Source organism: Pteropus vampyrus, unplaced genomic scaffold (genome assembly GCF_000151845.1).
Source record: "Pteropus vampyrus isolate Shadow unplaced genomic scaffold, Pvam_2.0 Scaffold53, whole genome shotgun sequence".
NCBI lineage: Eukaryota > Metazoa > Chordata > Mammalia > Chiroptera > Pteropodidae > Pteropus > Pteropus vampyrus.
In genome coordinates, this window is record NW_011888834.1 from 7,774,532 (window position 1) to 7,792,910 (window position 18,379).

The window sequence follows — 18,379 nt, forward strand, 5'->3', positions numbered from 1 at the left end:
TCTTACTTTCTACAGTTACAGCCCCTTGGTACATAGGTCATTCTTCACTGGTGCAAATATAAGAACCTGTTGCATAAAACACATGTGTGGGCAGGGGATATTTCCCCAAGGTAAAAAATATCCACAAAAATATTTTAAGTGGAACTGTGTAGAGCATCTTGGATACTTCTTGTTCTGTTTACTTTTGTCTCTTGGTAATTGAAAAGCCCAAGCTGCTTTGTTTTATAAGGAATTTCTATGCTTCTATGGGCCATAATTCTACTTAGCCAAAGATCAGTTTCAGAATAGGTTGTGTAAAGATGCCTTACAAATGCAGCACTATCCGGGTGCCGGCAAACCCTCATGGGATTGAAAACCCAATCTTCTCGAGGGGAGGCCTTAACCAATATGTTGGAGAGAGTATTTTTTTTCTCTTGTAGTTTAACCCCTTTTAAAAGTATTTCAGAGAAATTCCAAGCGAACGAGTACGATTAACCTTATTTCAGAAATGAAGAGTCTGATGCATAGAGGGAAAGTAATGTGTACAAAACCACAACAGGGAACAGTTAAGAAAGAAGTTGGTTTCCAGTTTCAGACGTTTGTTTTCCTTACTTGATATGGTCTGCTGTCCCCTCTACAAATGAACAAGAGAAAGGCTGACTGTAAACTTCTGGAAGGAATAGCTCAGAATAAAGAGTTCCTGGAAGGAATCCTGAGGAAACAGACCCCACAGCTCTGTGAACTGACTCCACAATCCTGTTTCGCTCTGATCCACTAACAGCCTGGCGGGATCCGGACATTAGCAGAGGGCTTCGCCACGAGGAGACAGGAGGATCCCAGAGACACGCGCTCTTCGCGGCACTAGTGGCGTGGGAAACTACCAAAGAGGAAGGATCCGGAAGTCAGCTAATTGGAGAAGTACACGTTTGGTTTTAATCGGGATTCGTTCTTTCCCTCTTCCTATTCCAGTTTTTGCCTGGAGCCAGAGCGCACACCACACCCGCTGCCGGCTTTTGAATCTGAATCCGCGCTGCCCAACTTGCAAACTGTCAGCAGACACCTGTTAAAGGAACTGCAGATCGTGGGCAACAAGGATTTGAATTCGCTTTACCTTCCTGTGGGAGCGCAGCGACCGCCCACTTAGACTTGCACCAGCTCCCTGCGCTCCAGCCCTGGACCAGGGTGCCCAGGGTTTGTCCTCCGCGCAATCGTGCGCTCTTTGGCGTGGTTCTGTGCGGGTCCAGCTCTCCACCTTTGCTCCTATAAGAGAGAGACAGAGAAAAAAAAAAAAATCAACTTCTGCCTTCCAAGTCCGCCTCCCTCCTGACTGCCGCGCCGGAGACCGCAGCCCCTCGCCCGCAGCTGGGTCTGTCCACCCACCTTCGCACTGACCTTCTCCTTTCCCGGGAGGATTTTGGTGAACCCGAGCCCGCGTCCGAGGGTCCTTCTTCTCCGAATCTCTCACGGAACAGAGGAGCCGAGAGAAAAGCAAGGGGTTCGTGGAAGGGAAAAAGGATAGAAGCGGTGCAAACCTTTCCCCAGAGTGCCAAACTTGGGGGTCGCCCGGGGGTGGGGGTAAGAGTAGCAGTTGCAGGTGGTGGTGGGGACCCGCGAGGGGGCGCCGCGCTGGACAGGGTCCAGTTGCACCGCTCGCAAGCTCAGGAGGCAGAGGAAAGACCGTGGTCGCTGTCCCCTGCTCCCTCGCCACGGAAACTTCCCTTCCAGCTCACTTCCCTATGGGACCATAGCCGCCCCCGGCCCCCCGCGCTCTCCGCACCCGTTTACTTTTTGAGGGGAAAGGTTCACCTCCCCTCCATCCTTTCCACCACCCCCTTTGCAGCCTCCCATCCTCACCCGCTCACCCCGGTTGCTCTGTGGGGGGCCTGAGCAGGCTCGGTGGCGGAGGTCAGCGGCGGAGCCTCGCGGGGGCCCCGACTGCCGGGCGCGCGCCAGAGCTGCTCTCCCGCGCCGAGAGGGCTGCACCTTGCGAGCTGACGGAATTGGACTTGCCTTTGAGAACCTTGCAGTGCCTTCTCTGGGTGTGCCGGCTAGATAATCATCTTTCTGACCGGCTGCACACGTCTCTGCGCATCTCAGCGGAAACGCGAGGGCCAGGGCAGTAAGTGTAAGTCCTAACTGATTCACCTTCTGGGAACCAGAATACCCCCAAAAGAATGTGTCAGGCCCTATGAAGAGGTCATGGGGGAGGGAAGGTTCTTGTGAATGTAGGAACTTTCCCCCCTCATTTAGGGGTTTGGGGGTGGTGATATCATCCCTATTTTTTACTTTCGCTAGAATTTTCTTTTTTCTACTGAAGATTCTTAACTATTTCCTTGGCTCTTCTTAGAACGAGGTCATTATCTTTCCAGAAAAGTAAGCTGTTATTGTTTCTGCCTCTTTAAAAATCAAGCCCCTGTCTAAAGAAGGTCATATTGGATTCTCTCAAGCTGTTCAAGAATAGACACATTTATTTAAGCATTCACTGGTTTTCCACCAGAAGGGCTCACCCACTGGTAGGAGCATATGGTGGACGAGAAGGGGGCAAAAGTAAACTCTTTGAATTTTTTTTTTTTTTTTGCAATAAGGACATATTTAAAATTGCTGACATGAAATAAACAATGCTGTTTTCAGAGGAAGATCACAAATTCAAATACATGGAAGAGAGACATTCCCAAACTCTTTGGTGAATATTTTCAACTTTCTGCTTGTTATGCAAACAGCTATGTAGTATTCTTGAACTTTGTTACCCTCTCTCCCAGGACTAAGAAGTGTAAGGTGTGTGGTATTATTTATGGGATTTTTCCCTGGGAAAATTTCTGGACATGTTTGTAATTGATAAAATGTTGAGTTTTACTAAGGCTGACCTGTTACAATAACAGTACTGTTGTAAAAAGTCCCACAAATTTAAATATATACTTAAGGCATAAACAGGCTTCCCACTGAAATAATTTGAAGTTCTTTGAATTTTTTGGGGGAGGGGACCCTGAAGCCATTTTTCTATTCTACAATGAAATATTTCTATAACAGAATCTCTAAAGATTCATTTATTTAAGGAAAATGTACAGCCACAGTTTTCCTTAAATGTCTTGAACAATGGGATCACCTCGTTTTGCCTTATTTTGAAGAAAGAGTTTTTCCCTTGTCAACTTATCTTTTAATTTTTGTGATCCTGAGTTTTTAACCTAGCAACTCCTTCTGTGTACTCTCTTTTCCTCTTTCACTTTTCCAGAACTGCAATAACAAAATAATACATTTCTCTGGGTAATCTCTGACCTGGCTGAAGGCCAGTAGTATGCTTGAGAACAGGTATTAGTGCCCGTATGCTAATAGCCTGTAGATCAATAACCATCCCTTCAGAGAAACTTTAGATATAGGAGCTTTGAAATAAAGAAATTGGGATTGAAAAGAAAAAGAAAAAGAAGTTACTAAATCAAATATATTCCTAATATTCCTCTATCTCAAGCTTAATCTCAATTTAGTTTACTGCAAACCTCCAACTCAGACCTCTTGGAGTCTTGTTAATTCTGTTAATGACTTATCAGGACTGACTGAGTAATTGTGCTCTGTAAAATCTCTTTCTTAGTCTAAGGGAAATGGTACAGCCTATCAAATACACACTCCAAGATCTGAATCATTAGTTTCCGTTTTCTCCAATTACTAAAGAGTAGAGGCAAATGCACAAGAGAACCTGGGCTTTTTGGAAAATTCTATTTGAAATTTATGCAGAGAGAACTTGAATATATTAGTAAAGCAAATACGTGAGTACATGAAAATCTCTCTGCGATAAGACTCCTGTTAAGGGGTGTGTGTGTGTGTGTGTGTGTGTGTGTGTGTGTGTGTGTGTGCGCGCGCGCGCACGTGTGCTAAGCCTTTGATAGAAAGTTTCCTTATAGGTTTACTGACTGACAAGTTTTAGTCTGTCTAATCAGGGAATGATTTAAGAGGGATCTTGGGACAACTTTCTTGTAGAGGTGGATAAAGACAAGAAAATCACTAGGATGAGATATCACAGCAAAGAATTCTATATAGGCAATTATCTTCAGTAAAGGAAAGAATCGAAGTTACTTAGTATTTTGCTGACCTTAATTATTCAGTAAAATTGTATTTTCCTTTAGCTTCTTATTTGTTTTGACAAATTATTGAGCACCTTTAATGTGTTAGATTGTGTGCTAAAGTCAAACAATGGGTTGAAAAGATCCAGTTTCTGTCCTCAAAAAGATTGCTGTGGCAGGGTGGCTGAAGGAAAACAATGGCAATGTGGCATGTGATATTTCACCGTTAGAAGTGAGCACAGGTTGTTGCGGGAACTGAGAAGCTTCCCAGTGCAGAACAGGGAGGGCAGAGAGGCGTGAGAAAGGCTGATGTGCTGCTGGAATTGGAAGTAGTTTAGTATGACAAGGCATAAGGTATATATTAGAATGCCAGGGGAGATGAAATCAAAGGGGTGGGCAGGGATGAGTCCAAGAAAAGTTTTGAATATCATACAGTGGAGTTGGGATTTTCTTCATATGTCAATGTTATCAACTTGTACCTGTAGAACCTTTAGTGGAAGAGCAAATCAATGAAAGCAGCAGATCATGCAAAACAGAAGCTATTCAAGAATGTAAAAGAGAAAGAATTAAATGTAGAGAATTGGTTACACAAGTAGCCAAGTAACTTGGAAGCCAAACAGGGGATGTTGAGGGCACCCAAAGATTAGTAAACGCAGTAAGTCATTACTACTGCCAGCTAGAGAGCACAAGGAGGAGGCAGTGTGACCGAAGCCCAGGGACTGGTGGAAACAGAATGACTATGGGGCAGCCCTGTGAGAACCAGAGCCCTGGAGGCACTGCTGAGGCTCTGCCCAGAGGAGAAAGGGAGTGAGAAGAATACAATGGCTTCTGCCTTCCTTCTGCTCTCTGATTACCTGCCAGTGTCTTCCATTGGCCAAACTTGGCCAGCATCCTGAAGAGTCAGAAGCCTGAAAATATAGTCTGCAAGAGTCAGCCTTCCAGGAGAAAGCTGAGGAACAGAGCTGGGGGCACACAGGCCTAGCCAGGCATGGTCATTGGGCTCCATAAATATGTCTTACTTGCCAATGTGGGTAAATGTTATTATGATTAATAAAAAAGTTCACTTAACAGAAATTCTGAGTTAATGGTGGAAGCCTTTTGTCATTATGAATATATTCAAAAGGTCCTACCATTGTGAGAGTGGGCTCTGGATGTTTTTGTAGACTTGAAAAGGAAACTTTATGTTATAAACCAATATACTATATTATTTTAAGCAACCTGGGGACACTGGGGAAATGATATGATCACATTTGAAGTTCAGAAAGACCATTTTTCATGTCAGAGTAGCCGCTGTACAGAAAAATATAAGAGCCTTTGAGTAGAGGCCCCGTCCTGTTGTTTTCCCCCCAGCATGAATCCTAGTTCCTGACATAGGTTTTTGAATGCTTGCTGAATGCAAGGATGGAACCATTCCTGGCATTTAGAAGATGCTCAATTGTAATTAGTAAGTGAATGAATCAATGAATGGACCAAAAAAAAAAAAAAAGAAAAGAAAGAAAGCAGGAGAAGAGTTAGAAGATGATCAGAATAAGAGATCAAGGATGAAACTAATGTAGCGGAAATGATAAGAGGACCATTGGGAGAGAGATGTGAGAGGTCAGTCTGAGGGTTTTCTCTAATGTGGAGCTCAAGGAGATGAAAAAGCCTGGAATGGGTACCTGCTTTGTAAGTTTACTCGGCTTAATGGATGAGGAGAGCATTGACTGAAGTTGGGCACACAGAGGGAAAAGTCTGGGATGGAGGTGGGTATGATTAGGGATGAAAAGTGTTAAAACTTTTAACTAAGTTTAGATATTTGACTAAATATTAAAATTAGGGGTTAGAGAGAGAAGTAGTTCAGATTTGGACATATTTTTCATATAGTTCCAGTGTAGGATTCAGCAATATATTAGTTAGGAAGTTTATTTTAGATCATCAAAAAAGAGACTATTTTACACAAGCTACCTATTTTTAATACTAATAACCCTTACACTAGGAAAAATGGCTGCTCATTTTATCCTAAATATTTTCTACTCCCAAAGTCTAGGCACCAGGCAAAGAGTTTTAACATGTGTCTCCTTTTTTGTGTGTGCGCAATTTGTTGCTATATTTATAAATTTAAAAGTCAAGATATTGAAGAAATCTTTCTTTATCTACCTTAAAATTAATTAGATAAATTTATAGCAATTATAAAATTAATTGATAAAGTTTCTAATATTCATCTCACTTAAAATAGATTAATTTGGTAGCATTCACAATGGAATTACATGTACACTATAGGTACTACATTTTACCATTGTAATATATGTTTCAAGGACCTGATTTAATTCATCCATATTTAGACTTATAATGTCTAAATAAAGTTACATAAAATAGACTTATTAAAGGGCCTGCTTTATTAAAATGTTATACTGTGTGCAATTTGAGAGATCAGAGGACAGATATTTAGAGCCCCAACCCAAATGAAACCAATTTATTTGTGATGTTTTCTTGCTTCTCCCTTGTGTTTTCCTTGTTCTGTATTTGTTCTTTTTTTTTTCCCTCCTCTCCTCTCCTCTCCTCTCCTCTCTTCTCCTCTCCTCTTCTTTTCTTTCTTCAGTAGATTCTTGCATTTGTTGCTGAAAATGGGCCCAATAGATGCGGAGGCTGATGAGAACCAGACAGTGGAAGAAGCGAAAGTGGAGCAGTATGGCTCAGGGCAAACCACTCCTAGGGGTGAGCTGGCCCCGGATCCTGAGCCAGAGCTTATAGACAGCACCAAGCTGATCGAGGTACAGATTGTCCTCATATTGGCCTATTGCTCCATCATCTTGCTTGGGGTGATTGGCAACTCCTTGGTGATCCATGTGGTGATCAAATTCAAGAGCATGCGCACGGTAACCAACTTTTTTATTGCCAATCTGGCTGTGGCAGATCTTCTGGTGAACACATTGTGCTTGCCATTCACTCTTACCTACACCTTAATGGGGGAGTGGAAAATGGGTCCTGTCTTATGCCACCTAGTACCCTATGCCCAGGGCCTGGCAGTACAAGTGTCCACAATCACCTTGACAGTAATTGCCCTGGACCGGCATCGTTGCATTGTCTACCACCTGGAGAGCAAGATCTCTAAGCAAATCAGCTTCCTGGTTATTGGCTTGGCCTGGGGCATCAGCGCCCTGCTAGCAAGCCCCTTGGCCATCTTCCGTGAATATTCACTCATTGAGATTATTCCTGACTTTGCAATTGTGGCCTGTACAGAGAAGTGGCCTGGTGAGGAGAAGAGCATGTATGGCACTGTCTACAGTCTTTCCTCTTTGTTAATCCTGTATGTCTTGCCTCTGGGTATCATATCTTTTTCCTACATGCGTATCTGGAATAAACTTAAGAACCATGTTAGCCCTGGAGCTGCTAATGATCACTATCATCAACGGAGGCAAAAGACTACCAAAATGCTGGTGTGCGTGGTGGTGGTGTTTGCTGTCAGCTGGTTGCCTCTCCATGCCTTCCAACTTGCTGTTGACATTGATAACCAGGTCCTGGACCTGAAAGAGTACAAACTCATCTTCACCGTGTTCCACATCATTGCCATGTGCTCCACCTTTGCCAACCCCCTTCTCTATGGCTGGATGAACAGCAACTACAGAAAGGCTTTCCTCTCAGCTTTTCGCTGTGAGCAGAGGTTGGACGCCATTCACTCTGAAATGTCTGTGACATTCAAGGCAAAAAAGAACCTGGAAGTCAAAAAGAACAATGGACCCAATGATCCTTTCACAGAGGCTACCAATGTCTAAGGAAGCTCTGGTGTGAAAATTTATGGTTGAATTCTGACCAGAGCTACAAATCCAGTTGAGGAAGGCTCCCAGGTGCATCCTGATTTCCCATTTTAAGGAAGAAAAAGAGCATCTGAATGGTAGCATCTGCGATGTAATAAGTGGAAATCTGGTTGGCAGAGCCTAGGTAAAAGCATGCATATTAAAAGATAAGGCAACAAAATAGATAACTTACAGTTGCTTGGATGGTAAGTTGAATAAGTAAAAGCAGAGAGAAATGCTTGTGCCTCTCCCAGAATGAAGGAAACCTGAATGAATAACTGGCATTATCAGCATCGCTAAAAGGTGGTTGGTGAATAAGTTGACTTTCAAATCACATTGGGCAGTAGATTGAGGATGATGTATAATTCACTGCTTCCTGCTCATCTGATGAAAAGATGACCAAATGCCAATTTCTCTAGGGAGCCATAGGCTCTCCTTTATTGCGTTTTGTTGTTTTAATGATTTTTCCTATAAACTAAATCTATCAGAGAATGCTGCAGGTAAATGTTATCAACTATTTGAATGCCTTCAAGGAAATAAACTGAAATTTGCTATATAATTTGTATTTCGGCAAATGATGAGAGAAATCTTTAATACTCAGTTAGCCAATTGTTCTTAAAACCAGATGCACGTTTAATGAAAAGTATTTTTTTAACTCAGAATCAAAGATTGAAATGCTTAGAATTACAAAAGTGTAAACCATCATTTAACTTCTCATTTCAAATTGTTCCTGTTTTATATAGATACTATTTAGATAAAAAATAAGCATACAACATAATATATTTCAGTCACTTAATTAATTAACATTAATTATTATAACTTTTTGAACATATTCCTATGTTGGCGCTGAGTTTATCTTCACTAAAAATTACATCAGATTGTAAAATAATTTCTGTGGAATTTTGTAACATTTTGTTTTCATTGTAAGTAGTTTTTGCACAGGCACATAGCTCTAACGAATACTGTAGTGGTTTTTTTTTGGAAATTCATCTTTAATGGACTCACTTATGATTAATAAAACAGCATAGTTTCATCTGGTAAGAAGTATGAAAAACATTGGATTCATACTACCTTGCAAATGTTCTATTTCAACCAATTTCAACATAAATTATACTCTTCTCAAAATTATTAGCTGCATTATTTGGATAACTTATGAAAATATGCATAATAAAATTATACCTATAAATAGTGGGACATAGATACTACAGTATTTTTTATTTAATGATTTTATGAATATAATTTTTATTTAAATAATACCCAACCAAGATGCCGAAAACCCTATTGTGTTCATGAAAGATAATTAAGATGTTAAAATAATTATACTTCTTCAGATGCTGTTAAGGAAGTTTCATGGCAATCGTATTTTTGTAAGCATGCCTGAATTTGTGAATAAATTCCTTAAATTTTAAATAAATTCAACATGAGTATTACATTTAGTTACAAACATTAACTTTTTGAACTGGAGAGTTTCACTTTAAAGATATATTTAAAATTTATACTATGGCTCTGATTGAGATACTTTCATGTTAGAAATAAAAGACTGGTCTTGAAGTGGACAGCACTTTTGGAATACAGAAAAAGAATGAAACCAATAGAATTTAGATTAGATGGAAGACTGATTAAGAAGCATCCAAAAATACTGTATATCTATAATATATCATATAATTGAAGAATTCATTTTTCTGTTATACTTGACGTAACTGTCCAAGAAGTGTTTTGTCCTTTATATAGCAATTATTTTGTGTAAGATGCTAATAGAAAACTGTAGTTAAAGTTTTTTAATTCTTTTCTTTTAGAGAATTCTTATACTACAGGAAATATGTGTGCTACTGTATTATCTGTGGTAGTAGTAAATCATTAGAATTTAATTAATAACCCAATTAATATATATGATCTAACTGATTCTGTTAACTCAAAATATCTTTTTACACAGTGATTTTATCTGTTAAAATAAAAAGAATTGGGGAAACAAGAAAAATTTTGTGATGTTTTCTATGAGTTCCTGTTCAAGATAAGATAGTAAGCCTCTGACACAACTAAAAAAGGCTTCTTTCTTTCCATTCGGTACATGAACCTGAGTCAATGAATCTATTCCTATGGCTGCAATTATAGTCCATATTCTGACGATGCCTGAATCTTTATTTTCAGACCAGACCTTTCACATGAACTTCATATCTGTATCAGCTGACTTGACATGTGCACACGGGTGTCTCACCAGCAGATCAAAGTCTAAAACAGAACCTGCCATTGTGATGCACACCCCCACCCACCTCCACTTTGTTTTCCTGTATATCTTGTCCCAGTCATGACTCTGCTACTTACTCAGTTCCCCAAAGCCTTACACATTAAAGTTACCCTTGACTCTTCTGTCTCTTTATCACATGTGTCCAGTTAATTCTCACATTTGGTTCTAATTCCTAGATGTCTCAAACCAATTCACTTTTCTCTATCCTGTGGTTTCTACCATAGTTCAGGCTTTGATTATCTCTCCAGACCGCTATTATTTCTCATCTGGTTTAGTGTAGCAGCTTCCTAATTGGTCTCTCTATATCTTGTTGTCTTCCCATCCAATGCAACTATTATCCACCAACCAGAATAATTTTTCAGAAACTCAGATTTTATCCAAAGGAGAATATGATTCTTTACTGCTATCAGACGATTCTGGGTATCTTGAGAATTGACCAAATGGTAATTTCTAGTTTCATCCTCTTCTCTCGGTACCTCTTTGGGTTCTTCAGAATTGCAATGATGCAGGAACTCTACCTTTTCTTCTTTTTCTATTATCAAGGCCAATGTGTTAAAGACATTCTTTAAAACTGCCTCATTAGTACAGGTGGATTAAAGAGTAAAGAATAAGTAAAGACCATTTTTTTTTTCCTATGATGGATTGATTGGAATAGAGGAAGAAAGAATTATATCAAGACTGAGCAACCTAAAACCACAGAAGCGACACAAATTCTGGGTTCCCTTCCTAAGGTAAAAGAAATGATGCCTCAAGGAGAATATAGTCTTTAAATTTTTCAAGTTGATAAGAGACAATTTTAATATATATGGCAGCAAAAAGTTTACTTTTCCTTAAGAAAACAGAGAACGTAAGAAACAAAAAGAGTGAAGAATGCAAACCTCTTCATGCTTATGTCTCATTACATTAAACAAAGGTAGAAATTTTATTGCAGAAAGGGTTACTAAGGATTGATTTGGGAGGATTTTTAAACAATACCTATCTGTTAGACCACTGACTGTTTTCTGCCTCTGTTCACTGGTCAGTTATCCACAAACTTCCCAAGTTCTCACAGGAAAGATAGATTGTGGGCTATGACAATTCACACATTATCTGTAACTTTCATTCTCCTTTGTTAGTTCATGAATGTGTAACTAGATGAAAGTAAATGAAAATGAGTAACCTAGAATCTGCTCTCTTTATAAACAAAGCAATACCAAGTTTCAACACCTTAACAAATGACTTGCAAAACACCACATAACTGATCACAATACAGGCACGTGTTGTCACGTTAAAATTAAAAAGTGCTGCACTATCTTCATGAGAAATAAAGGAAAACAATAATGAGTGGATATTTTTTTGCTCTTCTCATAGAAAAGTAATTTAGATTGTAAAAAAATAAGAAAGCATGTTTGTGTATACACACATATTTAATTACAAACAAAAAAACTCCCTGATGTACGTTATCATTTAAGATTGTACATTGTCTGTATATAGACTGTCCAAACATATGACATTGTGTTCTCATGATTGTCCCTATATAAGTAACTATCACTGGGCTTGGGTGAGGTGGGATAATGAGTGAGGGGGATGCACCCTGAAATTAAAACAGAAGTGATGCATTTAAAAAGCTCCTTGTTGAGTAACCTATATTCCCCAACTAGTTGAAAGATGAAGATGACACATATCAAACTGGAGTTTATCATTTCGAGTACCAACATATTTAAAATGATTAATGTCATCTAAGATACAATAAGCTACGATCAGCTTCTAGGACATGTAGACCTACTGTGCAATCATTCCTGTTCTTTGATAGAACCAAATCTGAATCTTGTTTTGTGCATGTAATTGAGGAGGAAGAGAAAAGTAGAATCGAGGGAGATTTTTAAAATTAAGACTGCTGAGTGCACTGTGTTTATTAAGTTGGAACAAAATACAATTAATCAATTTAGATCTATAATAATATCTGGATCCCATTGGACTTAACCATATCGAAGGACATAACAACAATGTCTAGAAGAATGGAGATAATATAATTTTAGATTCACTGAAGTCATCAGAAAAATTTGGCACTCAAGGATTTCTTCTGCCTTTCTGTTCCAGGAAAAATAATTTACTGGAAATAAAAACTTCCTACTTCCTACAAAGACAACCTCATATAAACAATGGCCTCAGTAGTTTTTGTCAAAGGCACAAAAAGCCTCACAAATGGACAGATATGATATACTTAATAGCTACGACCTCAGACCCCACAGGAGTTATACAAATCTGGTTTGTCTCCAAGATAAGGATTTTATACTTACTTTCTGGTATTTAGCTTAAAAGTCTAAAATTAAATGTAGAAATTCCTTATCTGTGAGTACGTTCATAAGAATTATTTATAATTGTCATTCCAAGACAATATGAAACTTATGATTCTGATCATGAGTATTAGACTTTTTGTACAAATAGGTCCCAACAGCTATATTTTCTAGTGGATATAATTAGAGAATATGAATGAATGAAATTTTGGAACGGTCAGTATTGTGATGTGCTGCTACTCTTATGACAAACATAGTTGAGCATTTACCTTGAGAAGTATGCAGCCAGTGCTAATCATTTATACTGATATACTTACCATCTCTTACTGAATACACTTTGCCACTAGCACATTTTAAAGAAAGTTGCATGACTGTGCAACAAAGTTACACCATCCTTACAGAAAACTCATGGTGTTAAACAAATTGACATGATTTCTTTCAACAGGTTCTGTTATTCCCAAGCCTAAGTCCTTATCATCATTTTCTTTCTCTTGTCATCCTCCTCCCCAGTTCTGTTTTCCACTGCCAGAGATTGTCTGGAAGGACAGGTGAAGCTAGTCTGATTCCAACAATCAGTTAATATATTCCAGAACATGTAAATATATTTGTAAACTGGTTCATTTTCTCTCAAGTGTTTTGACTCCTTTCTTTAGATTTGTGTCATGGCTCCAGAGACTCAGAGTAACTTAAATGCTGACACAGGAAGATATTTGGCTAATTTTTTATTAGTCTTTTCAGCTTAGCTAAGCAGAGTGAGAGATCATAAAAACGGGCAAGGAAGCTCGGGCATTCCGCCCCAATTTTAGAGTCTCTACCTCAGCATTTACTCTTTTACCTTAAGACATTTCTGGCCCAATCAGTACCATCACCCACACACCTAGATTTTATAAAAAATCAAGACATCTTTTTAGAGATGCTTTTCCTTGGGATGCCTTGTAGAGGTTAACAGTGGATCAGATATGTAGTCACTTAATTTTCTATCTGGGAATTTGTAAAAGGTATAAAAATTTTATAATTGAACAAAGTACTGACTAAATTAAATTTCTTTTACTTTGGCCAATGGAAATCCAAGAACATTAATAAGAAAATAAAAGTAATTCACTTCTTTTAGTGAGTACACAAAGCAATATAAATACAGTTACTTTGGTGAAACTAATCCAATTATGATCATTAGAAAAACTTGCTTATATAATTCCATTGACTTTATAAATCATGTATGCTCTACTTTTACATGTGAAAAATGTAATATAGACCATTAAATAAAATAAGTGTTTTATAAAGATTTTATTCAGAATTTGCTAACAGAGCAGTTAATTTCAATAAATAGCATTAGGAGGTGGTTTGATATGTATATCTAGTAGCTGAATTAGAAATAACTGTTATTTTCAGTTCTGCTGTCTAATGACCCAAATATCTCTGTAACACTATCTAAAAACACATTTGTAGATAACTTCAATTAATTATTAAATTAAAGAATGACTTTTTAGCTAAATAAATATCAGCACCAGTTTATAGGATTGATGAGTTTGCTAATGAGAAAATAAGACTTCTAGAAATTTTTAAGTTTTTTTAAAAAATTTCCACTTATAAAAGAAAATTACAATTGTATGGAAATATATGTAGTCCAGATTGAGCATGGTGCTGAGATCAGATTTTTTTCTGCAATGCAAGGCATCGAAAAGCAAGTAAACCCAGAGATTACTAAAATGCTAAAATGTGATAAAAGGAAAATTGAGATTGAGCCTTGCCAAGAAAATTTTGGCTCATCAGAAGGATCTTTAATTATAGGAGTTTTTATATGGAGTGATAGTCTTCTGAAATAAATGTCAAAATCTCATTGTAAAACATTTTAAAGTGGACTAGATTTTGAAGTTTATAAAATATTTTAATTATCAGAAGTTAGTTCTAAATGACTTCCTAAGATTTTTCTGCTTTTATGTCTATGATGTGATAAATAAACCAAGAAAATCAAGCACCACATGGTAGGCTGCAGTCCTCTTGGGTCCTTGAGTTATTTCAAGGGGTCTGCGACTTCATATATACACTAAACATTGTCTGTTGATTTAATAAATAATGCATTGCACATACAAATTTGCTACCTATTTCAAATGCATGAGATTCTTTTTTGACTAATCAAAATTCAGGGTGGCATTTTGTCATTAGACATTTTATTACTCAACAAATACCAAAGCATAATTTTACTCCAACGGTATCCAAAATTTTTTAGACCATGTAAAGAAATCTTCACATATGAAATGACTAGAAACCATGCCTTCAAAGTTAACCATTTAAATCAGCCTATAACCGATGGCACAGCTTCAAATAACCAGCTTTGTCAGACCTCATCATTAAATAACTAATCAACCTGGCCTACATAAAATGGACTATGATTGGTATTGATGATACGAACTGATATAAGATACCCAGACCTGGTCCAGAACATTTCCAACTCTTGACAGAGCCTTTTAAAAAAATGTATTTAAAACTCAACAAATTTAAAACTTTATCTTTCTTCACAAGTTGTATTTACTCATGGTTGTATTTTCTTACTATCATGTTTAACAGCATTAGCATTCAACCTACAGCCCAAGTCACTGACTTATCTTGAATTCTCCCACTCTCTAAAATACAAATCCTTTTAATAAGAGTCCATCCATCTTTATCCCTACCACCAGTGTTTCAGTTTTGTTTTTATTACGAGCACTGAAACTCATTCCTAATTGTACCTTTACTTCCAGCCTTCCACCATTCTCATGCATACCCATGCATCTTCGAGACAGTGTTAAAGTAACCAGAGTAGACCCAAGATGGAGCCATTCATGCTAAGCTTCATAGCAACAAACTAAAACTTAACTAAGTTTCTACGCTTGGCTATACTGGAAAAGAAAGGCCTCAATCAACCAGTCAGACCCTGCCTGCTCAGCACAAGCTATCAGAACCAACTCCAAGACTTCCCTTGGCCCCAATATAAGGGAAATAACCCTGTTTTAACCAATCAGCAAATACCCAGTATAACTTCTTTGTTATTGCTCTCTTCTGCCTATAAAATCTCTTATCTTGTAGAGCTCTTCAGAACTCCTTTCTATCTAGTGAAATGAGTGTTGCCTGATTCACGAATTGCTGAATAAAGCTGAGAAAAATCTTCAAAATTTACCTGATTGAATTTTGTTCTTTAACAAAGCTTACAAAATTTAAGCCCAACTGAGTTTCTATATTAAAGTATATTTTTAATAATGTACAAACATTTTCAGCTTCTTCATGCTAAAATTCTTATTATTAAACACCAAAATAACAATATTGCTGTTAAACCACTAGAAGCAAGTTGTAAGATAATATAAATCAACTCATTTGCTTGTATAGCAACTCCAATCAAAAATTCTTTAAGAAATTCACTGGTGTTGATTTATGCCAGATGTATAAATGAGAATTTGAATGTATAATATAGAAAAACAAATAGAAATGCTGAAGAAGTCTATAATGGCAGCAATGTAAGCTGTCTTATGGCTTATTTTATTAAATTCATTGTAAAATATATTCCTTCAATTCATTTATTTATGTGACATTGTAACTCTGATCTCAAAATTCTTACAGTTATAATGAATCTTTGTTCATTTCACTCATGTGTTGTACTGTTTTCTGCCTTCGTCTGTTTCAGTAAGAGACACACTCTGATTGAGATAAATGGTTTCAGGACGTCAGTTGTTCTAAGGTTCTCTCTCCTCCTTTCTGTTTCTCCCTGAATAGGTTCTAAATTCTGCTGCTCTGGTGGTCAAAAATGACATTTTTTACTTTTCATATTTACAATGATCTTACAAAGACTAGAATATGTTTAGTTCTTTCATAAATAAACCTAAATTCAATATGGTTGAAAAATCGATGCTGAATCTCTTGAGAAAGCTCTGAACCATACAGAGGCTTAAAGTAAGCCAACAGAGAAAGCTATAAGTGTTCATGTTGCTTCTCTATAACATTCCCCTCCCCAGTTTCTCAGTTAGTAGATCGATCAATGTTAATTTGCAGGAAAGATTTAGGTTACCAGTTTGTAAAAACAATTAGTTGATATGGCAATACATTATAACCAAAGGTTTCCATTTTATTCTAAATCTTTTCCTTTGTTTCTTAGGCCTATCATACATAACTATGCATGACTAAACTTTATTGGTTATAGTATTTTATAGTTTTGGTGAAATGGTGCAGGTCAAATTGTAGTGAGTTTAAAGAGAGCATAATAGGGAAACTGGAGAAAAATGTATAAATAATTCTTTTGAGGAATTTTGCTTAAAACCAAACGAAAAATGGAGCAGTAGCTATGGGGCAAAATAAGGTCAAGAAATTTTTCTAAAGGTGAGAGAAAAAAGAGCATTTTTGCACACTAATGAGAGAAAGAGATGATGAAGGACAAAATGAGGAGAATTACTAAAGAAGTTGAGAGTAGATGGGATCACGTGTACATGTGGATGAGTAGCTTTGAGACAGGAGTTTGAATAGCATGACCAGGCTAACAGCAGGAGGACACAATATCTGAGTGCTGATGCGGATATGTAAGCAGGTAAGTGCAGGTAAGTCTGGGGAGTCCAGATCTCGCCTTTTGATTCTTTCCATTTCTTTAGTGACTCAGGAACAAGATTATCAGTTGAGAGTGAGGACGGGGGAGGTAGTTGTAGAGGGTTGAAGATGAAGAAGGTATGAGATAAACATCTAGCAAGGAAGGAGAGTGAATGGACAAGGGATTATTTATGGTATTATAGGCTTTTAACAATAAAGACCATATCCAATTCAATGCCCAGTCCTGCATATTTTAACTCATAAATCTTTCTTAAATCCTTTACTTTTCTTCATTTCCACTACTGCCCTAGTCTAAACTACCACTGCCTCTTGCCTAAACCACTAATTTGGCTTCCTAATTGGCTTATACATGTTCAGTCTTGCTTCTTTCTGATCCATTCTTACAATTGCAGCTAAGATCATCTTTTTAAATGCAGGTTCGTTCATGTTAACGCCCTGTTTAAATCTCTCCAAAATCTTTGGGGATCAAAACAACCCTTCCTGGGGCTTCCTCACTTTGACTCCTTGTTCCTGCCTCACTCTCAGCGGTTCTGCAGTGATGACTTTTTCAATTCCTCTAATGCCTGGAGGGGCCTCATCCTACAGGGCTTCATAAATTCTGCCTGGCAAATCCTTCTCTCCTCTCAGTAAGTAAACTTACTCAGTTTACTCTTACTTTTCCTTCATATTTCAGCTGAATCATCACTTTTTTCAAGGAAATTATTCCTGTTCTTTAACTCATTTATCTTTTCTGTTACATGTTTTTTACAACGTCATGTACTTTTCACAGTCATTTTAAATATTTTTGTGAGATTAATTGTTTGACTATGTCTTCATTAGACTGGATATCTCCTAGAGGGTTAACACTATGTTTCCCTTTCCCTCTTTTTTTCCTCTTTTTAAAATACAGATTATGTTTGCTTTTTTGCTCACCAGTTTATCGCTAAATACTTAGGCCTCAATAAAAATTTGTTAAAGTAATTTTGACTGAGTAAATCTAATGGATGCTATTTTAAAAAAATAAACAACATAAAATTTTGAACTACCTTCTGTATCATATTTATTTAATCTTTACAAAAAACTTTTTGAGTAAGAACTAGTATCTACTTGGAGATGTTAAGTAAATTCTTCAAAGTGACACAGCTGATATGAGAGATGAGAGCTAGACAGATCTGACTTCAAAGCACATGCCATTAACCAGTCTGAAGTATGATTTTACCAACTTGTTCATTTGCTGCCTGATTTTGTTTCCCCTTTCAGCCTAGATAGATTTATCTGTTTATTTTTTAAAAACTTCAACTTACAAAATATACTTTATTAACTCAAAGTAAATTTTTATAGGAATATGTTTCAGGAACATACTATTTTCAAAAGACATGTGCATCGTTCTTGGAAAAAAGAAATGGTGTTCTGGGTTCTATGTGTATTAGAGCATATATTTATATCAGTATATCATTTCTATGATGGAATATTTAAACCGTAAATGAAATAAAAGCCAGAAATCCATTA

General features: G+C 37.4%; 1 protein-coding gene and 1 long non-coding RNA gene across 9 annotated transcripts; one reads left to right on the top strand and one right to left on the bottom strand.

Annotated features, from left to right (window-relative positions):
* Nucleotides 1-324: 324 nt before the first annotated feature.
* On the bottom strand, nucleotides 325-1,734 carry LOC105292225. The gene is made up of 3 exons (XR_002780363.1): nucleotides 1,372-1,734; nucleotides 1,091-1,239; nucleotides 325-885 (listed from the first exon to the last, which is right to left on the bottom strand). It is a non-coding gene; the product is annotated as an uncharacterized LOC105292225 (long non-coding RNA).
* A 232-nt stretch (nucleotides 1,735-1,966) lies between these two features.
* On the top strand, nucleotides 1,967-9,782 carry NPY2R (neuropeptide Y receptor Y2). Of its 8 annotated transcripts, XM_023530744.1 has the most exons (3): nucleotides 1,989-2,104; nucleotides 2,565-2,662; nucleotides 6,610-9,782. In XM_023530744.1, exons 2-3 carry the CDS (start codon nucleotides 2,598-2,600, stop codon nucleotides 7,781-7,783), a joined length of 1,239 nt encoding a protein of 412 aa, XP_023386512.1. In that variant the 5' UTR covers nucleotides 1,989-2,104; nucleotides 2,565-2,597; the 3' UTR covers nucleotides 7,784-9,782. The 8 variants fall into 8 exon arrangements, with proteins under 8 accessions (XP_011358619.1, XP_011358621.1, XP_023386517.1 ...); XM_011360317.2 differs by lacking the exon at nucleotides 2,565-2,662 and having other exon boundaries at nucleotides 1,967-2,104; XM_011360319.2 differs by lacking the exon at nucleotides 2,565-2,662 and having other exon boundaries at nucleotides 1,973-2,104; nucleotides 6,613-9,782.
* The last annotated feature ends 8,597 nt before the right edge of the window (nucleotides 9,783-18,379 follow it).